Genomic DNA, 20242 nt, shown 5'->3' with positions numbered 1-20242 from the left:
CCTTATAAACTGTATAAGCATACAATTAAGCATCTGTAAAATTTATACAAATTTTATGAAGTATAAATATACATTCATCTTAAACAACAAACTATACAACTATGTATTTTCCAAGCTTATGAATTGGTAAAATTTTTACAATTGTATATAATTGCTCAATTGAACTTATACATAAAGTATTTATGTATATGATGTATACTATAGACACAAACGATAATTCCTAGAAATAGCATGACGACAAAATAAAGAACAACGATTAGCACAATTAATAAGATATAACAACTTTATTCCATATTGAAAATACTAACTCACACAGTTTAAACACAAAACTAGTTCAGAATAAAATTCAATTGTATACCAAATCAAATTTTACAGTTCAATAGAATCGTAAATGCTTATTAAACTTCTTGAGATCTATTTCTACATGAACGCCTATTGTGACCTGCAAATCCACATGTGCTACACGTATGCTTCCCTTTTAGTCCAAGCAATTCACGTTTAGTTTTTGAAAGGGGTTTATTTTTAGGACTTTCTGGAGGTCTTTTGAATTTTGGAGGTCAGACTTCATCATACATTATGGCTTCAGGTATGACCCATTCGTGTGCTCATTGCTTCATATTCGATTAGTAAATTTTGAGCTTTTCCAGTCAACAGAGTAAATGTGCAGGCTGCCTCGTGTTTGTTATCATGATTCCATCTCCCAAACATCAGTTTGACCTCTTCCAGAAAACTGAATTTTGGTAATTCCCTTGAAGATACTAATGTATCATTTATACTATCTGCAATGTTAGACGTCATAGCCCATCCCCAATGAGTTTCTGCAACCTTGACTACTTATCATATCCAGCTAGCTCCAAATATTATTTAACACCTACATCAACTTTTTTTTTACAGTATCCATCAGCCTGTCAAACTCAACTTTGTTGCAAGTCTTTGCCATTGTATAAAACACAAGACTTAGCTCCTTGGAGGCCTTCCTAAATTTCTTCTCTACATTACCACACAAGTGCCACATACAAGCATAATGTGGCACCTTTCTATACACTTGATTCATTGCCTTTATGATACTTTCATTTCTATCTGACACTACACACATATTAATCCTTTCACCATAAGTCTCCCTTAATTGTAGAAAAAACCAAAACCAAGCTGCATCATTTTCCGAATCAATGATACCATATGCCAATGGAAAAATGTATCCTGCATTTTAATTTACACACATATTAAAATTTTAATAAAAAATTTACATTAAAAAATCAATGAATCATACCTGCTCCGTCCGTTGTACTTGCAGCAACAAATGTTCCATTATACGGTCCTCTTCGGTGACTTCCATCCACAACAATTAAAAGCCTGCAATGTTCAAAGCCTTGTATAAAACTATTCAATGCAACAAAAACATACAAGCACTCATTTTTATCTATTTTCTTTAGACGTATATGTGAGCTTGGATATGTAATATTTATCATATACAAATATGCTGGAAGTTTGCTGTAAGATGCAGCTACAGTCCCCCTCTATGAAACTAGAGCCTTTTGTCTAGCCCTCCAAGACAACGAGTAATTTACTTCAACTCCCAAATATATCTTTACATCAATGCGAATATCAGAAGTTGTATATTTTCTCTTGTGATCAACAAGTTTGGGTTTAACGATCCCTCCAATCACCATGCTTGTGGCATGTTTTTGTGAATACACTTTATCCTTCAAAGGAAAATTATGGTCTGTATTAAATGCTCTTATTCTAAACATACCAGACTTGTTGACATTAGATGCTTTCATTAACCATTCACATTCATCAGAAATACACTCCAGCGTATAACTACATTAGCAAAAACAACACAACACATCAATATACAAATAATTAAAACAACATATACAGTTAAATATTTGTATGTATAAAGCAGGTACGTAATTGCGTTTGACCTCACTGTTCTATATTGAAATATTTTTTCCATTGCATATTTTTCCATCACAGATTTCAATATGTCTTTGGTCTTATACACTTGGTCTACCTCCATTTACTTATTACAAGGATCTAAAATAACTCCATCGCAGCTCCCTAACCCCAAAATACAAAGAGGCTCTACCAATTCACCAATAGTCAGCTGCCTATTATCAAATTCATCATTTTCATTGTTGCTAATAGATGAAATCGTATCACTATCCTGATTTGAACTTCCACACAGTTCATTGGTACCAATTATACTAGGCAGTTTGCTAATACACAGTCGATACTTGTTGAACTCATTACCAGCCTTTTTAAGCATGATATAAACACTAACACCCATGTCGTTGTGAATCAACATGGGTGTCTTGCTTTCTTCAATCTTATACTCAATTTTGATTTTATTGACATTCATATCAATCCCTAGTTGCATTGCAATGACATTATACAACTCATTATATGATGAACTGTCTTTAAAAACTACCTCCTCAACTGTATAGTCAACGTAACAATTGTCATCGTCCCATCTACCAGAATGCATATCCAATATAGCCAGTGAAGCCATTTTAAGAATTTATGTATAAAAAATTAAATTATATACATATACATTTATAAGCTAAAGAAATGCAGCACAAACAAAAAATGTACTTATACATATTATAGCAACTTCAGTTTTAAACTTATACACATTTTCAAATTATACAAAAAAAATCTCTGTATACACAAAATTATAGCTTTATAGAAGTATAGAATTCAATAGCAACAATTAAAAACTACATGAATATAATGGACAAATTCGTATGTAATAGACAATAGTTCCTTACAATTATACAATTTATCAAATAACACTATATATGATAGATTCGAACATACAAACAACAATCTAATACACTTATAAATATTATGAAAATTCAAAAAAACAAAATTAAGATGTAATGTAGAACGCAAACATAATAGTTTCATAACTCAAATAATATCTCATATACAATTCCTAATTCAAACAATAATATGATTGTAGCAAATCTCAAATCAGTAATTCAAAATTTAAAACAACAAATTTATCAAAAAATTTTCTATAATTAACCTTAACTAATCAAATTAATTACGGATAAATATTCACATCTCAATATACATTCAACTGATTTGATGAAATTGAAAACAAAATTTGAATTTTAAACACCATTGTCGACAAAATTAAAAACAAAATCAAAATTACCTCTTATTTCTATCTCTAAAAACAAATTTATCTTGCTTGATTGCTTAAAACTTTTAATAGCTTGATCAATTTTTTGAAATGTCTACAATGAAGCTGCTTCGATCGAAGGAGAAGAAGGTAGAATGAAACTAAAATTGATTTCGCGTGAATTGTTGGATATTTTCCTTATTTATCTGCCGCCTTTTTTCTTTTTTCTTTTTTTAAATTGGAAGTGTAAAAAAGTATCTGTTATACACAAAAGAAGACATGTAGCAAACTTTTAGTTTGCTACGGAACGCAATTTTGTATTGTTTGCTAAAACATAAAATTATCAATTTTTTCTTTGCTATATATAAAATTTGCCCTTCAAAGAAAATGTGGGTCATTTTGGTATATTTGGCTGGGCAAATTTGACACAGTGAGTACAACATGTCATGGCCAAATTAAAATAGAACGTAACGAAATTTAGTTGACTAGCGAATTCGTCTAAAAAATAAAGTTAAATCGACATTAGTTAATGAACGAGTTTTTTAAACTTTAACAAGATAAAACAGCTAACACAATTATAAACTAAGGACTCAAAATTTAAGATACTGATTTAGACAAATTAATTAAAAAGGGCGTTAAGTAAAACCAAAATATTTTTGAGACGGTTTTCGAATATTTTATGAAATAAATTTATTATATAAAAACATATAAAGTATATATCGCTTCAAAACTATAAAAATCGACTAAAGCTACTTTAAAATGACTTGAAAAACATTGGAGTCTTATAAAATCAATTATTTTAACTCGTTTGTAATTTAAGAAACTCATGAATTAATTCCTATCGCGGAGGGTCAAAATTGGGTGTCAACAACTGTCCCTCATTTTACTTAGATTGATGCAAGAAATTCGAGAAAAATGAAATTGACCAACCCAATTTGGACCGACCACTCATTCATATTTTGGAAAGGATTTTGGTACAAATTTTAAGAATTATGTTCGAACACTGGAAACGGATTTTCGGCATATTTCACGTTATATGAGAATTCACGACACTTGTAGTTCAATACGCTTGACTTAACACACGAATATGAAAAAAATCAAAAGCCACTCTGACATCGAATTATGAAGGGACCAGAATGCTCGAGAACAAGATTTTAAGAGCAAACATAGGAGTACAATTGAGTTTTCGACATTGAGCTTTCCTACATATCCTCCAATATTAGGAATGAGGATGTTTGTAGTTCGACTTGATTGACGGAAAAGGAAATCTATTATGCTAGAATACCTTCGGTTCTGGACAAGTGACAAAGTAAGTTGAGTTTGAAAAAGAGGCTTGTTACCTCTTATCCATGAATGTGGCGCGCTTCACACCCATAATTAAGAACTTACACGGACATAATTTCCAAATATCTTGGCGCATTGTCACTCAGATTGGTAACTTGCTTCCGACAGATACCAAAATTTTGGAACGCAAAACTGAAACTGAGAAATCTAAAGAAAAACCCACATGCCTTCTGATAGGGGTGTGGTTTGATTGTTGTAGAAGTCACTCCTCTGCTCGTGTCCTAAGAGTTTGACGCCTCTTTGGACTATGTCCCAATTCGCTGCTAAGAAAAAGTTTCACGTTGTGCTGCATCCTTTTTTATGTTGCCCACACCTGTGGTTTTTTGGAGAATTCATCCTTTCGGATGCTCTTGACAAAGACTGAGATAAACTTGTCAGCATAAAAATGCAATTCAAATGGGAGATAGTGTCTTTTACCATGTTGACACCTAATTACACTCCTTCAAAATTTGACGTCAACTCCACTGGGTTTGACGTAAAGACAAATAAAGCTTATGTCTTAATGTTTGCAATTTAATCTTCAATGTACTCTTCCTTGGATGCCAAAATAAATGAAAGTTGATGCATTATGCTGATATTTCTCTTGATGTCGTCTTTCATGATTCTCTTGGCGTTTACTCTTGTCAAAATAAAAGGATGCGGTGGATGTTGATTGGAAAATATACTCTAGGGATGCACGATTTCTTTCTCTTGCAATGCGTGACTTCTTTTCGCGATGCACGAATCCCTTCTCTTGCTATGCGTGGCCTCTTTTTCGCGATGCATGAATTTCTTCTCTTGCAATGCATGACTTCTTTTCCGCAATGCATGACTTTTCCTCTATGCATGAATATCTTCCCATGACGCATGAAATTTTCCTCTTGCAATGCATGAGTATCTTCTCGCGATACGTGATTTTCCCTGATGCATGATTTTCCGCTATGCCTGAATATCTTCTCGCGATGCATGAAATTTTCTCGCAATGTATGAATTTTCCGTGATGCATGAATATGTTCTCGCGATGCATGAATTTTCCGCGATGCATGAATATCAACTCACGATGCATGATTTTCCGCTAGGCATCGTTTGTACCAAATGAGGATAGTGCTTCAATCCAGTGACATAGTGTCTTCTAGGTGCCTTCTGGATAGTGATATCATCTCAATTGAAAATACGATAAAATTATCCTCCAGGTAGTTTATCAACTAAATGATAAAATGACCCTCTGGATAGTGTATCATCACAATCGGCAATACAAATAAAATTAACCTCCGAGTAGTAATATTATCATGCATGAAAATATTATGCAGATGACGTCCCTGATGAAAACTGTAAAATGTCTTTCTTGGCTGAAACAATGTTTTTCACGTTCCCAAGTCTTCGATATAAGCAACATAAAATAATCCAAAAATTGTAAATTTTGGGAAAACTCTCCCCCTTGACTTCTCCATATACATGGATTGGAGGAATTGGCTAATTTCAAAGTAAACCTATAAACCTGCGTCCACAGAAAAATTGTTAGTTTAAAGTAAACTGATCTGTGTCGATTTCTTTAGTTGCCTGCTCCTTGTCTTTCCATCTCCGGTTCATTTTCTGATCTCCCAACTCTTGATAGATAAGACAAAATATTTTGTGCCAAAACAAATGAAACATAAAGCAAACATTTTAAGAAAAATAAATTTTCGAAAAGTAGTATTTGAAAAAAAGGTTACTGTCAAGTATCATGTCATATCAGGCTTAGCGAACTTCTCTGAATCTGATGCTTGGAGGTCTATCTGATTATTTGCTGGGGAGTATTCAAAGTTACTCTAGACTGTCGATAAGCCCATGTTGAAATATTTAGGTTATCCTCAAAATTTTTGTCCCAGTTAACTGTATCGGCTCATCTTTAACTGCTGATAAGTAAATCAAAGAATTTTTGAGATTCTCTAAAAAATTTCGTCCCAATTGCAAAATTCAAAGCAACTTCAGTCTTGATTTGTTGAGGAAAAATCTTCTTCTCGAGAGTTTTGAGTCCCTCTCAAAAATTCTATCCCAGTTTCTATTGTAAAGAGATATAGAAAACTTGTGGGAGATATGACCGAATCCTTGTGGCGTCTACGTATCCCGTTGAGTCAGAAATCAGGTCAAATATAGTTCCTTGTTAAAGGTTAGCGATAATAAGAAATTTTAAAAGAAAACGACCGACATAGGCCACCTACGTATCTCATTCTTGAGAATTCAGGCCGAACGTAGTTCAAACAAGAAATATTAAAGGGTACAAATAGGGTGACCGAGGCCGACATAGACCGCCTACGTATCTCATTCTTGAGAATTCAGGTCAGACGTATTTCATTACATAAGGGAATAAATTTTAAACAAAGCAAGTACAAGAAAATAGGATGATTACAAGGAAATAACAGAAATGCAAACTGAAGCTTCACACATAATATCTCTTTACAGAGTCTGAGTTGATTGGTTAAGGCTATGCGGTGCCATCCATCTACGACAAGACCAAAACACTTCCATATAAATAATTTGCAAACAATGTAAGGTCCTTTCCAGCTCGGTGCAAATTTCGCTTTGTAGTCATCTTGATGAGGAAAAATGCACTTAAGGACAAAATGACCGATCTTGAAAATTATGGCTCTAACCCTCTTGTGGAAAGCACGAATCATTCTTTTTCAAAACAGTTGACCATGACAAAAAACAACCATTCTTTTCTCATCAATCAATTTCAATTGATCAATCAGCTTGCTGACCCATTCACGTTACTTCAATCAGCTTCTTGGATGATTCTCAAAGATGGTATTTCAACTTTGGCAGGTATGACTGCTTCTGATCCATATAATAGCAAGTATGGAATAGCTCCAACCGACATTCTGACGGTCGTTCGGTACCCCAACAAAGGATATGGGAACATTTTGTGACAACCTCAATAATTGTCGATCATTTTCCTCATAATCTTCTTGATGTTCTTATTTGAAGCCTCTACAACTTTGTTCATTTGAGAACGATAAGCAATTGAGTTTCGCTGAGTAATCTTAAATTGCTCACCTATATCTCTCATCAATTGACTATTGAGATTTGCACAATTATCAACAATGACGGATTCTGGTACTCCAAACCAGCATATCAGATTGTTGCGAACAAAATCTGCTACAACTTTCTTGGTCACTGACTTGTAAGAAGCTGCTTCCACCGGCTTGGTGAAGTAATCAATGGAAACCAAAATGAATCTGTGTCCGTTAGAGGTGGCTGGCTCTACTGGACCAATGACATCCATGCCCCAAGCTACAGATGGCCAAGGTGAACTCATACCATTGAGTTCGTGAGGCGGAACTTGGATCAAATCACTATGCACTTTACATTTTTGCAAAAACTTGCACCAATCATGCTCCGTAGTCATCCAGAAATAACCGTCTCGAAGGATCTTCCTCGCCAAAGTGTGCCCACTCATGTGTGTGCCGCAAATTTTGGCATGTATTTGTTCAATAAGCTTCGCAGCATTCGGCAGCATCAACACATCTGAGAAGACGCAAGTCCGGAGTCCTCCTATAAAGGATTTCCCCACTTAGAATGAAGTTGAGGGCCATACGACGTATCGACTTCTTATTGTTGAATGTTTCATTCTTAGGATAAGTCCAAGTTTCCAAATACTTCTTTATATCAGAATACCATGTCAAACCGTCTAGTTCTGGTTCAACATGTGAACAATAGACCGGATGTTCTTTCAGCTCTATATCCAGAGGATCAACATAATCACTATCTCGATGTTTAATCATTGAGGCGATGGTGTGAAAGAGAATTAGCCAACTCATTATGCGTTCTGGGAGTGTGTCTGAAATCAATCTTACAGAATCATTTGCACAACTTCTGTAAATATTGCACACACGCTGTGATCTTCGGGTTTTTCACAGCGCCATTCTCCTTGAACCTGATGAATCAACAAATCTTAATCTACGATAACCAGAAGATCATAAACATTCATATCATGGCCATCCTATAATACATGCTTCATATTTGCCTTGTTGTTCATGCAATTAAATAAGAGTTTGGCCGTCACAGGAAAATGCTGACTGGATTCTGACACTAAAACAACTCCAATACCTCCTCCTTGGTGATTTTCCACTCCATTAAAGAATACTCTCAAACCAAGGTATGCCTCAGAAATATAGTCACCTAAAAATGATACCTCTTCATAGGGGAAATAAGTTTTGAGAGGTTCATACCCTTCATCGACAGGGTTTTTTGCAAGATGATCAGCGAAGGACTGCGCGCGCTTCGAGGTCACATACACAACGTTGAATTCGCTCAAAAACATCTTCCATTTGGATAATATTCCAGTCGGCATCGCCTTCTTGAAAATATACTCCAGTGGGTCCATCCTGAAAGTGAGGTATGTGGTATAAGAAGACAAATAATACCTCAATTTCTGGGCAATCCAAGTTAAACCACAACAGGTGCTTTCCAACAGAGTGTAACGAGACTCGTACGGAGTGAACTTCTTGATTATGTAATAAATTGCTCGCTCCTTCTTCCCTGTCTCGTTATGTTGACCAAGTATGCATCCAATGCATTATTTGAGACGGAAAAATATAGCAACAATGGGCTCCCTTCTCACGGAGGCACCAACACCGGTAGATTCAACAAATAGTTCTTCTTAGCATCAAAAGCAGTATGACATTTTTCATTCTACTTTGTCAAAGCATCTTTCTTCAACAACTTGAAGACAGGCTCACACACCACGGTGGATTGAGCTATGAACCTACTAATGCAGTTGAACCTTCCAAAGAAACTCATTACTTTCTTCTTAGTCTTCGGAGGAGATAACTCTTGAATGGACTTGATCTTGGAAGGATCGAGCTCAATACCCTTCTATTGACTACAAATCCAATAACATGCCAGTAGGCACCCGAATAGCGCATATGGCGGGATTTAACTTCAAATTATAATGGCGCAGACGCTCAAATAACTTCTTTGAATGCGTCAAGTGATCCGAGCTCTTGCGGGACTTGATTATGACGTCATCTACATACACCTCGATCTCCTTATGAATCATGTCATGAAATATGGTCTTCATAGCTCTCACATAAGTAACACCAATATTTTTGAGACCAAATAACACCCCCCATAATGAAATACACCCCAGGGCATGATAAAATCTGTGTTTTCTGCATCTTCTTCATCCATCAGGATCTGGTTATCACCTGCATAACAATCCACAAATGACTGCATTTCATGCTTACAACAATTATCGATCAGAATGTGAATGTTCGGCAATGGAAAATTTTCCTTTGGGATTTTTTTGTTGAGATCTTTATAATCGAAACAAATTCTGATTTTTGGCGACCGGAACAACATTGGCCAACCAAGTGGGGTACTGCATCACTTCCACTAATCGAGACTCGATTTGTTTGGTGATCTCTTCTTTAATCTTTAAACTTAACTAAGGCTTGAGCTTCCGAGCCTTCTATTTCACTGGACTAAACCCCGGATTAATCGGAAACTTGTGAGACACCACATTAGTACTCAGCCCTAGCATGTCGCTGACTCCCCAGACGAACATATCAATGTATTTAGTAAGCAAATTAATCAGATCCTTTATTTGAGCTTCATTTAGGTGGACACTGATTTTGACCTCTTTGACACACTCCTCGTCTCCCAGATTCACAGATTTAGTTTCTTCCCGATTTGGCTTATCTTTATTTTAAAACTGCCAAAATTTTCTTAGAAACATATTCTGATACCTCATTTTCTTCTTCATACTCTTCACCTTTGTCATCACCTGCCTCATTTTGTTCGTTCAGCTTCTTACATGACATGACATTGGCAGGTTTTAATTAAAATTATAAGATTATCGGGGAATCAAGATTGGTGTGGAAGTCCAGTTTTGCAGCTGCTCTCCAGGCTCAGCATCGCGGATACCATCTAGATCGTCCTCATCCTCTATGACAACGTCAATTTCTTAAGAAAGGTGCCATATCCCTTCCCCAAGGCCATCATCATCGGCGTACTCTCAGATTGGAAATGACTAGTACAAATGAGGGATTGGTCTAGCCAATGCTTGATCTTCATAGCAATTCATCATCTATGCGGACGTACCCCAAACCATACTTTGTTTTTCTGTTGGGAACCTGAATAGGCTCGATGATTCCTTTGAAATTCCTTTTTAATGCAAAACCTGGCTCGAATCCATTTTGGAGCATCATCGTGGCAATCATCTTGTACACAGAGGGAACATGAGGTGGTGGAGCCAAATCATCATCGATGGCATTAACCATATCCACCGTGAAGAAATTAGTGCCTCGAGAGACTTCATTTATGATTGGGGAATTTCCACCGGAGTGGTTTCCTTCACCCTGAATAACCAATGATTGCTCCTTCAAGACAAACTTCATCAGTTGGTGAAGGGTAGAAATCACAGCCCCATCCATGTGGATGAACGGCCTTCCCAGAAGAAGGTTGTATCTAGTGTTCATGTACAGGACCTGGAACTTTGCGTTGAAATCTTCAGGGCCCAGTTGAATGACAAGGTTCAATACTCCAAGTGTATATCTCTGCACCCCATCAAAGGATCTCACGTCAACTTGGTTTTTTTGTTCAAGCTTCCCCAAATAAAACCTTAACTGCCTTAGAGTCGAAAATGAATAAATATTGAGACTAGATCCATCATCAACCAAGACACGGTTTATAACCCTTTATCAACATATTACGGTGATATGCAATGCCCTATTGTGCATCCTCCCTTCGAAGAGAAGCTCTTCATCACAGAAGCTAATTGATCATGGCCGCTACATTGTCATTGTTGGTGCCCACGGGCACATATGTATCATCCAAATCCTTCATCAGGGCTTGCCTACGTAGCTGCGAACTTATCAACAAGGCCCACACGGAAATTTAAGCCGGAGTTTTCTCCAAATGCTTAACGATAGAATAGTCCTTCGGTTGCATTTTTCTCCAGAATTATTCATCTTTGCCTTCCCTTATTGGATCTTTGCTTGTTCCTTCTTTTGACCTCCATGGGCCAAATCTTCTGGAGTATAACATCTACCAGACCTCGTCATATCCTGATTTGAAGTGGTTTCGATAAAAAACCTTGGCCTAGCGGGAGATTTTATTGGCACCAAGGCAACAACCTCTGCGGGTGCCAGAATCGCGATCTCCTTCTTATTCTTGATGCACAACAAAGCCACGACTCGTTCCAGCTCTTCATAAACAATCGATACTATCTCCTTTGTCACGCACCAATCTTCGTCCATCTCTATCATATTGATATTGATGCCCCCATGAATTCGCAAAGGATTACTGTCTATGTTGGGTGCGGCTGTCTGGAGGGAGACCACGTTCTGGTCTATTAGATCCTGGATTTTGTGCTTGAGGTCAATACAATCCTCAGTATCATGCCCAATGCTATTGGAGTTGACACTATCTTGGGTCCCACAGGATGTATATAACCTACCTCAGTTAATCTCTCTTACAACTTTGTTCAGATTTTGGAAAGTGTGATAAAAGTTCTAGCGGGCTTTTTCTCAAATCTAGGACGATGGGGATTGTAGTTGCCTTGAGGAGGAGGCATCTGACGATAGTTTTGGACATTATGATGGGAGCTTGATATTTGGAATAGGGATTAGTTTGGTAATTAGGTAATGGAGCTTGGTAGTTTGTGGATGTATTTTTGTATACTAGAGCTTATTATATTGGGGGAGGCGCTCGGTAATTTGACTGCACGTTGGCGCAGTTAGGGGCAGCGCTTTGGTAATAAGGAGATGGAGTTTTGTAAGATGGGGGAGGATTTTGGTAGATGAGGGGTGGAGTTTGATAAATGGAAGGGAGAGTATTTTGATAACTTGGGGGAGGAGTATTTTAGTAGCCTGGAGGGGGAGAATTTTGATAATCGCCTTGCATATAACAAGCCTGGTATAAAACCTCTGAAGGTTGAGAACGTCCTTGGTACAATGATGATCTTCTCGGGGTCTTCTTCCCCTCATAAGAAATAACTGACACGTCTTGTCTGTTCTTTTTTAACAAGTCTGAGGATCCGGGTGAAGCAGCAAAGCGGGCAATCTTCTCGTTTTTCAAACCATCCTCGATAGTCTCACTTACATTTACTATCTCAAAAAATTTTGCTCCAACGACCAGCATGATTCTGTCATAGTATTCAGGTTCTTGAACCCGCACAACCACCTCAACAATTTCTTTTTCAGACATGGGAGATCGAACTCTGGCTGCCTCCTTTCGCCATCTGTACGAAAACTCTCTATAGCTTTCATAGGATTTCTGTTTCATCTCCTCTAAGGAATAACGATTAGGGACGATCTCTACATTGTAAGAAAATCATTCAATGAAGTCTTTAGCCAAAGCATTTCAGTTGGGACACTGTCTGGTCTCGTGAGATGTAAATCATTCCAAAGCTTTCCCGCTGAAACTTCGGCTAAAATGCCGCATAAGTACGACTTCCTCTCTCCTAACTCGTACGAGTTGGTTGCAGTAGGCCCTTAGATGCTCTAAGGGGTTCCCCATTCCTCCAAAAATGTAAAACTTTGGCATTTTGAACCCTTCAGGAAGGTCCAGATTTGGATGAATGCATAAGTCTTCATAGTTCAAACCGGCGACATCACGAAGGCATTGTAGCTCCTTCATTGTCCTTCATATCTCTTCTTTTATATCCACCTTATCAGCTTCTTCTTTCAACCTCCATTCTCTTTCCTTGTCCCCATAATAGTCGAGCTCATTCACGTCGTGCTCATTTGGAACGGGAATTTGGAAGGTGGTTTTCCTGGTTAGTGGTGGAGAAACCGAAGGAATTGGGGTGTTTTGAGTAGCTTGGTAATTTTAAGGGTAGGTTTGGGGGTTAGTATGTTGATTTTGGTGATGAAGGGATGTTTGGGGATGGAATGTATTTTGGTTTTGCGGAGGTGGAGTGGTTTGGTGATGGGCATTTTGAGGGGAAGGTGGTATTTGGGGATTATTATTTTGAGGAGTGGGTGGGGTTTGGTAAGAAACCTATGCATTTTGAGGATTTGCGTGGTTAAGTCGATGATTGAAGGGTTTTGAGCAGGAGTGGATGGCGGGTTCTGAACCTGTAATGTTTGAAGAGGGAAGGTAAAGCTGAGGCCTTCTATCTGTTGCAGCGTTGGCAGTAAAACTTGGTGGAGGACGATTATGTCTCCTTTGAATTTTCACCCTCATCTCGACAATCTCCTGCATTAGCTGCATAATTAGTTCATTCTGATCCGGTATGGTGGGTCGAGCCACCACAACGTCAGGAAGATTGAGTTATTCGTTGTTGTCCTCCATTACAATTTTCCCTTATCTGAACTTTGGCCCGGAAGGGAATCTGCGGACCCTTTAGATCTAGTGAAGTAGGGATGATCAACCAGTTTAATCGATACAGACCAGTTTGTAAGTACCTGTGGAGGAAAACAACTCAAATTCAAATTTGTTAGTTTGATTTCTTAATATATATTGCTAGATATCGCATAGAGAACAGGTAAACACATAAAAGTTACTTTGTTTAAGGACATGCTAACCCACGAGAAAGGAGAAACTGGTTTATTTTTTGAACAAGCAGGAGTTTGCTCGTTTTGATTTGGGATTATCCCAGAAAAGATAAATAACGTTGAGATAAGATCTTCCTTGTTTCATCTCTTTCGACCTCCTTTGATATAATACTCATATTTCCTTGTGAAATGGAAATAGGAGAATGAAAATTTTTAAAGATAGGGGTCGGGCCTTGAAAGGCTTCCTACGTATCTCACAAGGAGAATTCAGGCTCTACGTAGTTCGGGTACAAAAGAAATACTTGTTTTCATTCATTCTCATATAATTACAGGGAAATTGAAAGATAAAGAACAAAGCCTTAAAGATAAAAGATGGCTCTATCTCAACCAATTTTCTTCTCGACGTTACATCAGCCACGGGGAACAGACTCGACCCGAATCTTTCCTATGTTGATGAGGTATTCCACGTCGTGCTGGAATGCAAGAAAATTTTCAATGCTATGATCAGTGGCCCAATGATAGGGGCAACGTTTCCGAACTTCTATTCCAAAGGAATATAACACTCCCACGTCCTTATAGAGAGGGGTAAAGACCCCATTTCTAACGAACTCTAAGTAGACCTCCGCCATTGTTTTCTTGAAAGGCGTGAAGGAGCAATGGTATCACTTAGTCTTCTCGATGACCGGTATGTCGAGCCTCGGTTCATCACACGCAATGATGATGTCATCACCCCAACTGTTTGCAATATTGTCCCTATTGAGCAGGTAGCGAACCGCATTCTTGAACCCCACACACTTCTCTGTTGTGTGCCTTTTCTGATTAGGATGACAGTCACAGGTCTTGCGGACGTCCCCTAATCCTACTTGGGAAGATGCTCTTTCGGCAGGCCTCAATATACGCCTAGACTGATAGTGCTCGAAAGTGAGGGTGCACGAAATGACTTCTGTCTTTATTTGGTATTCTTGTGGATATGCTTCGAGAGTGAATTTGATGTCTCCTTCTGCCAGACGTCCTTGGATAAAAGGTTTGCGGGCAATTGCTTCCTCATTACTTTCTTCAATATTCTCCAACTCAGTGTTTTTAGGGGGAAACAATATGTTATATGGGCGCTTTCTGCGCTGCCTCCGTATGTCGATCATCTCCTCTTCTATTGGTTCAGTCTGGATATTCTTGACATACACCATAGCGGTGATTTTAGCTTTCCAGAGATGATAAAGTAATGTTTAGGATTTGGGGATGAGATTTGTTTTTGGTTGGGAAACTCAAGACTCTGAAAATTTGGTCAGACTTTGTAGTAGTGACTTGTGTATATTTTTTCGGAAGTTTACGGAATGGAGTGGGTTACTGATTCCCTCATTCAAAGCAAAATATCACGTAAAAAGTTAAAAACACATATCTCACGTCCTAATCATGCATGTGGCCCTTTATGCCAAAGGTAGGCCTAGCGATCTGAACGATGTATTGCATCATTTAAAACATATTGTTGCACCCCCCAAAATAAGCTTCACAAATAATTATAAAATTCGTTACAGAGTTTTAATCAAAATGGGAATACATTTTGCGGGAAGGGAAATACATTACAAATACAAAATTGAAAACAATCCCACGCAGGGGAATTAGAAAGTTGAAGGTTCCGCTCCTCCTCTTGCGTTTTCTACCTCTTCGCGGATGATGTACTTTCTTGTTACCACATAGCAAACTCAGCTTTGGAAGATGGCGGAACGACCCGGAGAGTGTTGATATGCTCATCCAGGGTTGTATCTAGACACATCAAAGGCCCTCGCATCGGTTAACTCTTGTGACATCACAGCTAAGGCCCTCTGGCTTCAAATTCTCTGCATTGGTATTCTTGCTCTCTTATAAAAAATTCATGTTCCCTTTGGTCCCATTCCTACTGAAAAAGATATGTTTGTATCTGAAGCCTCACTTGGACGTCTTCGATTTCGCGACCCACGCGTGGTGTCAGGTTTACTACACCACGCAAATCATCCTGCTACCATTTTTTGTACTCATAAACATACCCGCTTCGTACCTGCTTTTAACAATACTTCCTTTCATGTTGACCCGCGCGGCCCATTCCTGGAGGATGTTATGATGAAAGGTATCTTAACACAGACGTTGTAATCAGTGATGAAGGAGCTAGCATCACCTTGGATAGAATAGGTGTGATCTGTCTTCTACCATATTGCCGCATCACCCTACTTGGATTATATGGTCACATTCCTTTGATGTCATGAAGAACCAAAAAAGGACGTTTGGCCCCCCTATCCGTTATCTTCTATGACATAAAGTTTTGAAACATCCATTGTATGTCTCCTTCTCTCAGGTCATAGAATACTTTAGCCCATGCATCCCTTGTGGTGTGAATTGGGAACTTGCGGATGCTTAGATAAAACTTGTAATTGTCAAGGGGACTCATCTGGGTCGGCTTGGACAACTCCTGTTGTTGGGTGCCGTATTTTTTACACAGATGTTAAGTCACCCACCTCTAAAGCAAGATGTTGCACACTTGTAAAAATGGAAATCCATTCTTACACAAACTCAAAGATTGATAGTTGTCATCCAAAATAATTGGGGACAAACTGTAGTGTTTCTTCCTTCTTCTTCTTTTCCAATCCCTCTGAACATAGCGTCTACAACCATCACAATGCAGGTATCGATCTCATTTCCTTCAATTTGAGGGAATAACTTTGTTCCTAAGAGGAATGTTGAGAATGGGAGTCTGAGTCTGTCTTCAATTACTATGATTATGGAACTCGCTTGGAAATTTTCTGAAATAGATGTCTTGTCCCCACTGTTCAAAGGATATCACAATGGTACACTTTGAGTATCTAACCAGTTTGCTTCCCATAACAGTAACGTGTCCTTAACTTTTAGACTAGCCGGCCTTTGTGGTAGCAGGATGTGATGATCTGGATGTTTTTTCCCCTTGCCACACGTTCCGATAGAATCCAAACAATCTTTTATCTCCTCTATTGTTTGTGTTATTTCGACATCCTCAAATCAGAAAACCATCCTTTTGTCGTCCCAAAACTGAGTAATTACCTCGATAAACTCAAGACAAACTTTAAAGTCCATTTTCAAAGGTAGGCGGCCCATGTGAATCAATATTTCTCTCTTTTGACAGTCTTTGAAGTTATTCCACCACACACGAAAAAGATTGGGTGTCTCGGTGACCATTTTGAAACTTAGTAATTGATCTGACATCTACAAAAAAATACAAATAGTTAGTTTCCACCCCATCCCCAAGACACAACAATTCGTCAAACACGCAAACATCCTTCAAATAGCATATAAGTATGATCATCCGATCGAGCCGTGGGATCTTTGGACTCAGGGCGGTCTTTCTAATGGGCCCAACACTCCTTGGATGTTTGGGTAATCTTAGGCCAATGTTCTACTTTTCGGATATGGTTTCGCTCTATCTTAGTTTTACTAGGATTGACTTTCATTTATAGTGGAAAGGGTGACCAAAGCGGACTAATTGGGCTGGGACAGCTAACGATCGTTGGCTATCAAGTAGCCAACTACATTCGTCAGGGTGCCCCGAAATTCTTTTTGTTAAGAATGACTATGAGCCGGCATAATCGTTCTTTAAGTGATAAATGAACAATTGTTTTTTAATGGAGTATGATATGCCATGAAAACGCAACAGTTAATATAATACGATAAAGGAACAAATAGACAGTTGTTTCACAAAGTTAAATAAATTTAGTTTTAAGTTTATAATCCTCAAAATCCCCAGCGGAGTCGTCATTCTGTTTTATTCGGAAAAAAAAATATTTTATTGTTTTAGGACTTAGAGTCGCCACTTAACTTTTTAAGAAAAATTAAGAAAACTTGGTTTTCAAAAAGACTTAAAACAGGAAATTGATTGAAAATTTTAAAGGGGGTTTGGGGATTCTTATTTATATTTTAGGAAAGTGTTTAAGGCACCTAAAATATCCGTTAATACGGTTTCGCGGCAACTAACTTTTTTTGATAAAATGTCTAACTTATTTTAAGATAACGAAACATTTAGAGATGTTTGAAAAGTGAAGTACTAATTTTACTCTCTAAGTGAATTTTAGTTTGTAAAATTTATTCTAAGTTATTAACTTGATTTGATTAAGTCATTAAAACCAAAGTGGCATTTTGCGGGGATTTGGATTCTTTAACCCTAAAACTAACGATAATTAACTAACAAGAAAATACGATTAAGTAAAGAGAGAGAGAGAGAGAGAGAGAGATGTTGGGTCAAAACCCGGTTTTTATCCGCCTGGACCGGTATTTGGACCCATTTTGGTTTTGGGGCTTTAGGCCCATTTGAGTTGTGCCTGTCCTAAAATTCTAACAATATTAATAAGTAAAATAAATAAAAAAGATACAAGGTCTTAGTCCCAAAGCAACATAATAAGTAAATTTAGAAAAAAAATAAATAGCCCAACTTCTTCAACTCTCCAACATGCTTCGAATTCTTCGAACTCCGGCACCTGTACGCCTTTCAGAACATATTCTTTTATTTTGATAAGATGACTCAAATATGGAGATTTGGGCCTTTGTGGCCCAATAGGAGAATGCATATACATAGTCCATAAGAAACCAAACATATTTCACATGCAAATAAGAGAATAAGAGTAAGAATCAGCACTCGGAATTATAACCTCAAGAAATGGAGAAATTAGCTTACTAAGGAAGAAGATGTCCAAAGAAACACGACTAAAAAAAATTTAAACAAGCAAGACACATATAGGAACAGAACAACACAACAAGGCAAATGACATTGACTAAAATTGGAAGCCATGCTAATAAGTAATCCAAACTAAAGAGCACAGAGAAAAGAAGTTGGAAAATTAGATGTCTTAAAAGATAGTGATCAAAACTAACACAGTTATCACCAAGGAATATTATGAATGATTATAAGAATAAGGTAAAAGCAACAAGAACATATCCTATTAATATTAGTGATATGTACGAACTAGAAGACATTGGAAACAAATAAAAAAAGAAAGCAGTAAATGCACAGAGAGTGACCTCTATATATTGTCAATAAGACTTAGCATAGAAGATCAAGAATAATGAAGATATGGAAGGCTAACAGTAGGCTATTGAAGTTTACAGAAATATACGACTAGCTAAAGATTAATTTATTATATTATGGATGCACAAAAAAGGTTACGTAAAGATAGCAAAAACGAAATGATACGCTGTTTCAAGAGGGAACAAATCGAAAAAATAGTTTATTCATGGAAGAAAAAGAAATGTGCAAAAAATGAGTAAATCAACATACTATATTCAGTTTAGGATTAGCTAAAAAATGAGCAGTTAACTACTGACTTAACGTGCATGGTGAACCAAATTGTTGGGCACTTTTTACATGGACAAAACGGAAAGATGGCGCTAACAAAATGTAACAATGATTCATGCTAGCCCCAAACAGAAATAAGAAGAGAAGTTTGAAACTTACGACTTTGCAAAAAAAAAGGGAGGGGAAGAGTAGACCACAAACCCATTATTAACAGTGAACAACACCACATACAACTCAATATAAACTAATTTTATCATTCTTCTAAACAAAGAGCAAACTTGATCAGATAACCATTAAATAAATATTCAAATCTAACTACTAAATGTGACTAATAACGTTAAGGCTAAAGGTGGATTAATATATTTTGGAATATGGTTAACCACTTGAAGAAAGCATTTTGCAACTTCATTTGAAAAAGAGGAAATCAAACAATAAAGAGGTGACCGTAGCACTACTTTAACAAGCTATCAATTCATACCAGATAAAACACATAAATAGGTGTCAAGACATCTACTCAATGTAAGCCAAATATTCACTTTACTCAAACAGCAGTGAAGTGAGAAATAGATACTTCAATGTACTCACACCTTTTAGATTTTAAACAAGAAGAAATATGCGAGGAAATAATGTTCTAAATGAAAGACACAAAAACATGATATGGCTTCATCAGTAATCATTAAACGAGCGTAAAACAAAAGATACAAAAGTCAAAGCGAACACAACAGTTCAACCAAATTTCAACTACAATCTTTAACAAACTACGAGCAATGCCCACATATAACCTCCATATCAACCAATCCTCAAGGTTCTGCCTTGTGTCAAAAAAAGAGAAAATATCAGTGATGGAATTTTCAAAACGTGAAGAAATAGGAAAAATAAAAGAGTATAGATTCAACAGTATTCAAACAGACATACAAGAAGGATGATAATGAGGCAAACAAAATAAATAATATATATATAAAAAACCTTGATCGAGTCCTTCAGGAACCAAGATACATTAGACGTAAAAAATCATATATT

At 37.2% G+C, this 20242-nt stretch overlaps 1 protein-coding gene and 1 pseudogene across 1 annotated transcript; both read right to left on the bottom strand.

Annotated features, from left to right (window-relative positions):
* Positions 1-871: 871 nt before the first annotated feature.
* LOC114074736 lies at positions 872-1781 on the bottom strand (annotated as a pseudogene).
* A 5586-nt stretch (positions 1782-7367) lies between these two features.
* On the bottom strand, positions 7368-7892 carry LOC107003826. The gene has a single exon (XM_015202097.1). It carries the CDS (start codon positions 7890-7892, stop codon positions 7368-7370), a length of 525 nt encoding a protein of 174 aa, XP_015057583.1.
* Positions 7893-20242: the final 12350 nt, after the last annotated feature.

The sequence above is a fragment of the Solanum pennellii genome, chromosome 11 (assembly GCF_001406875.1).
Source record: "Solanum pennellii chromosome 11, SPENNV200".
NCBI lineage: Eukaryota > Viridiplantae > Streptophyta > Magnoliopsida > Solanales > Solanaceae > Solanum > Solanum pennellii.
This window is presented reverse-complemented; position numbering and strand designations above follow the sequence as displayed.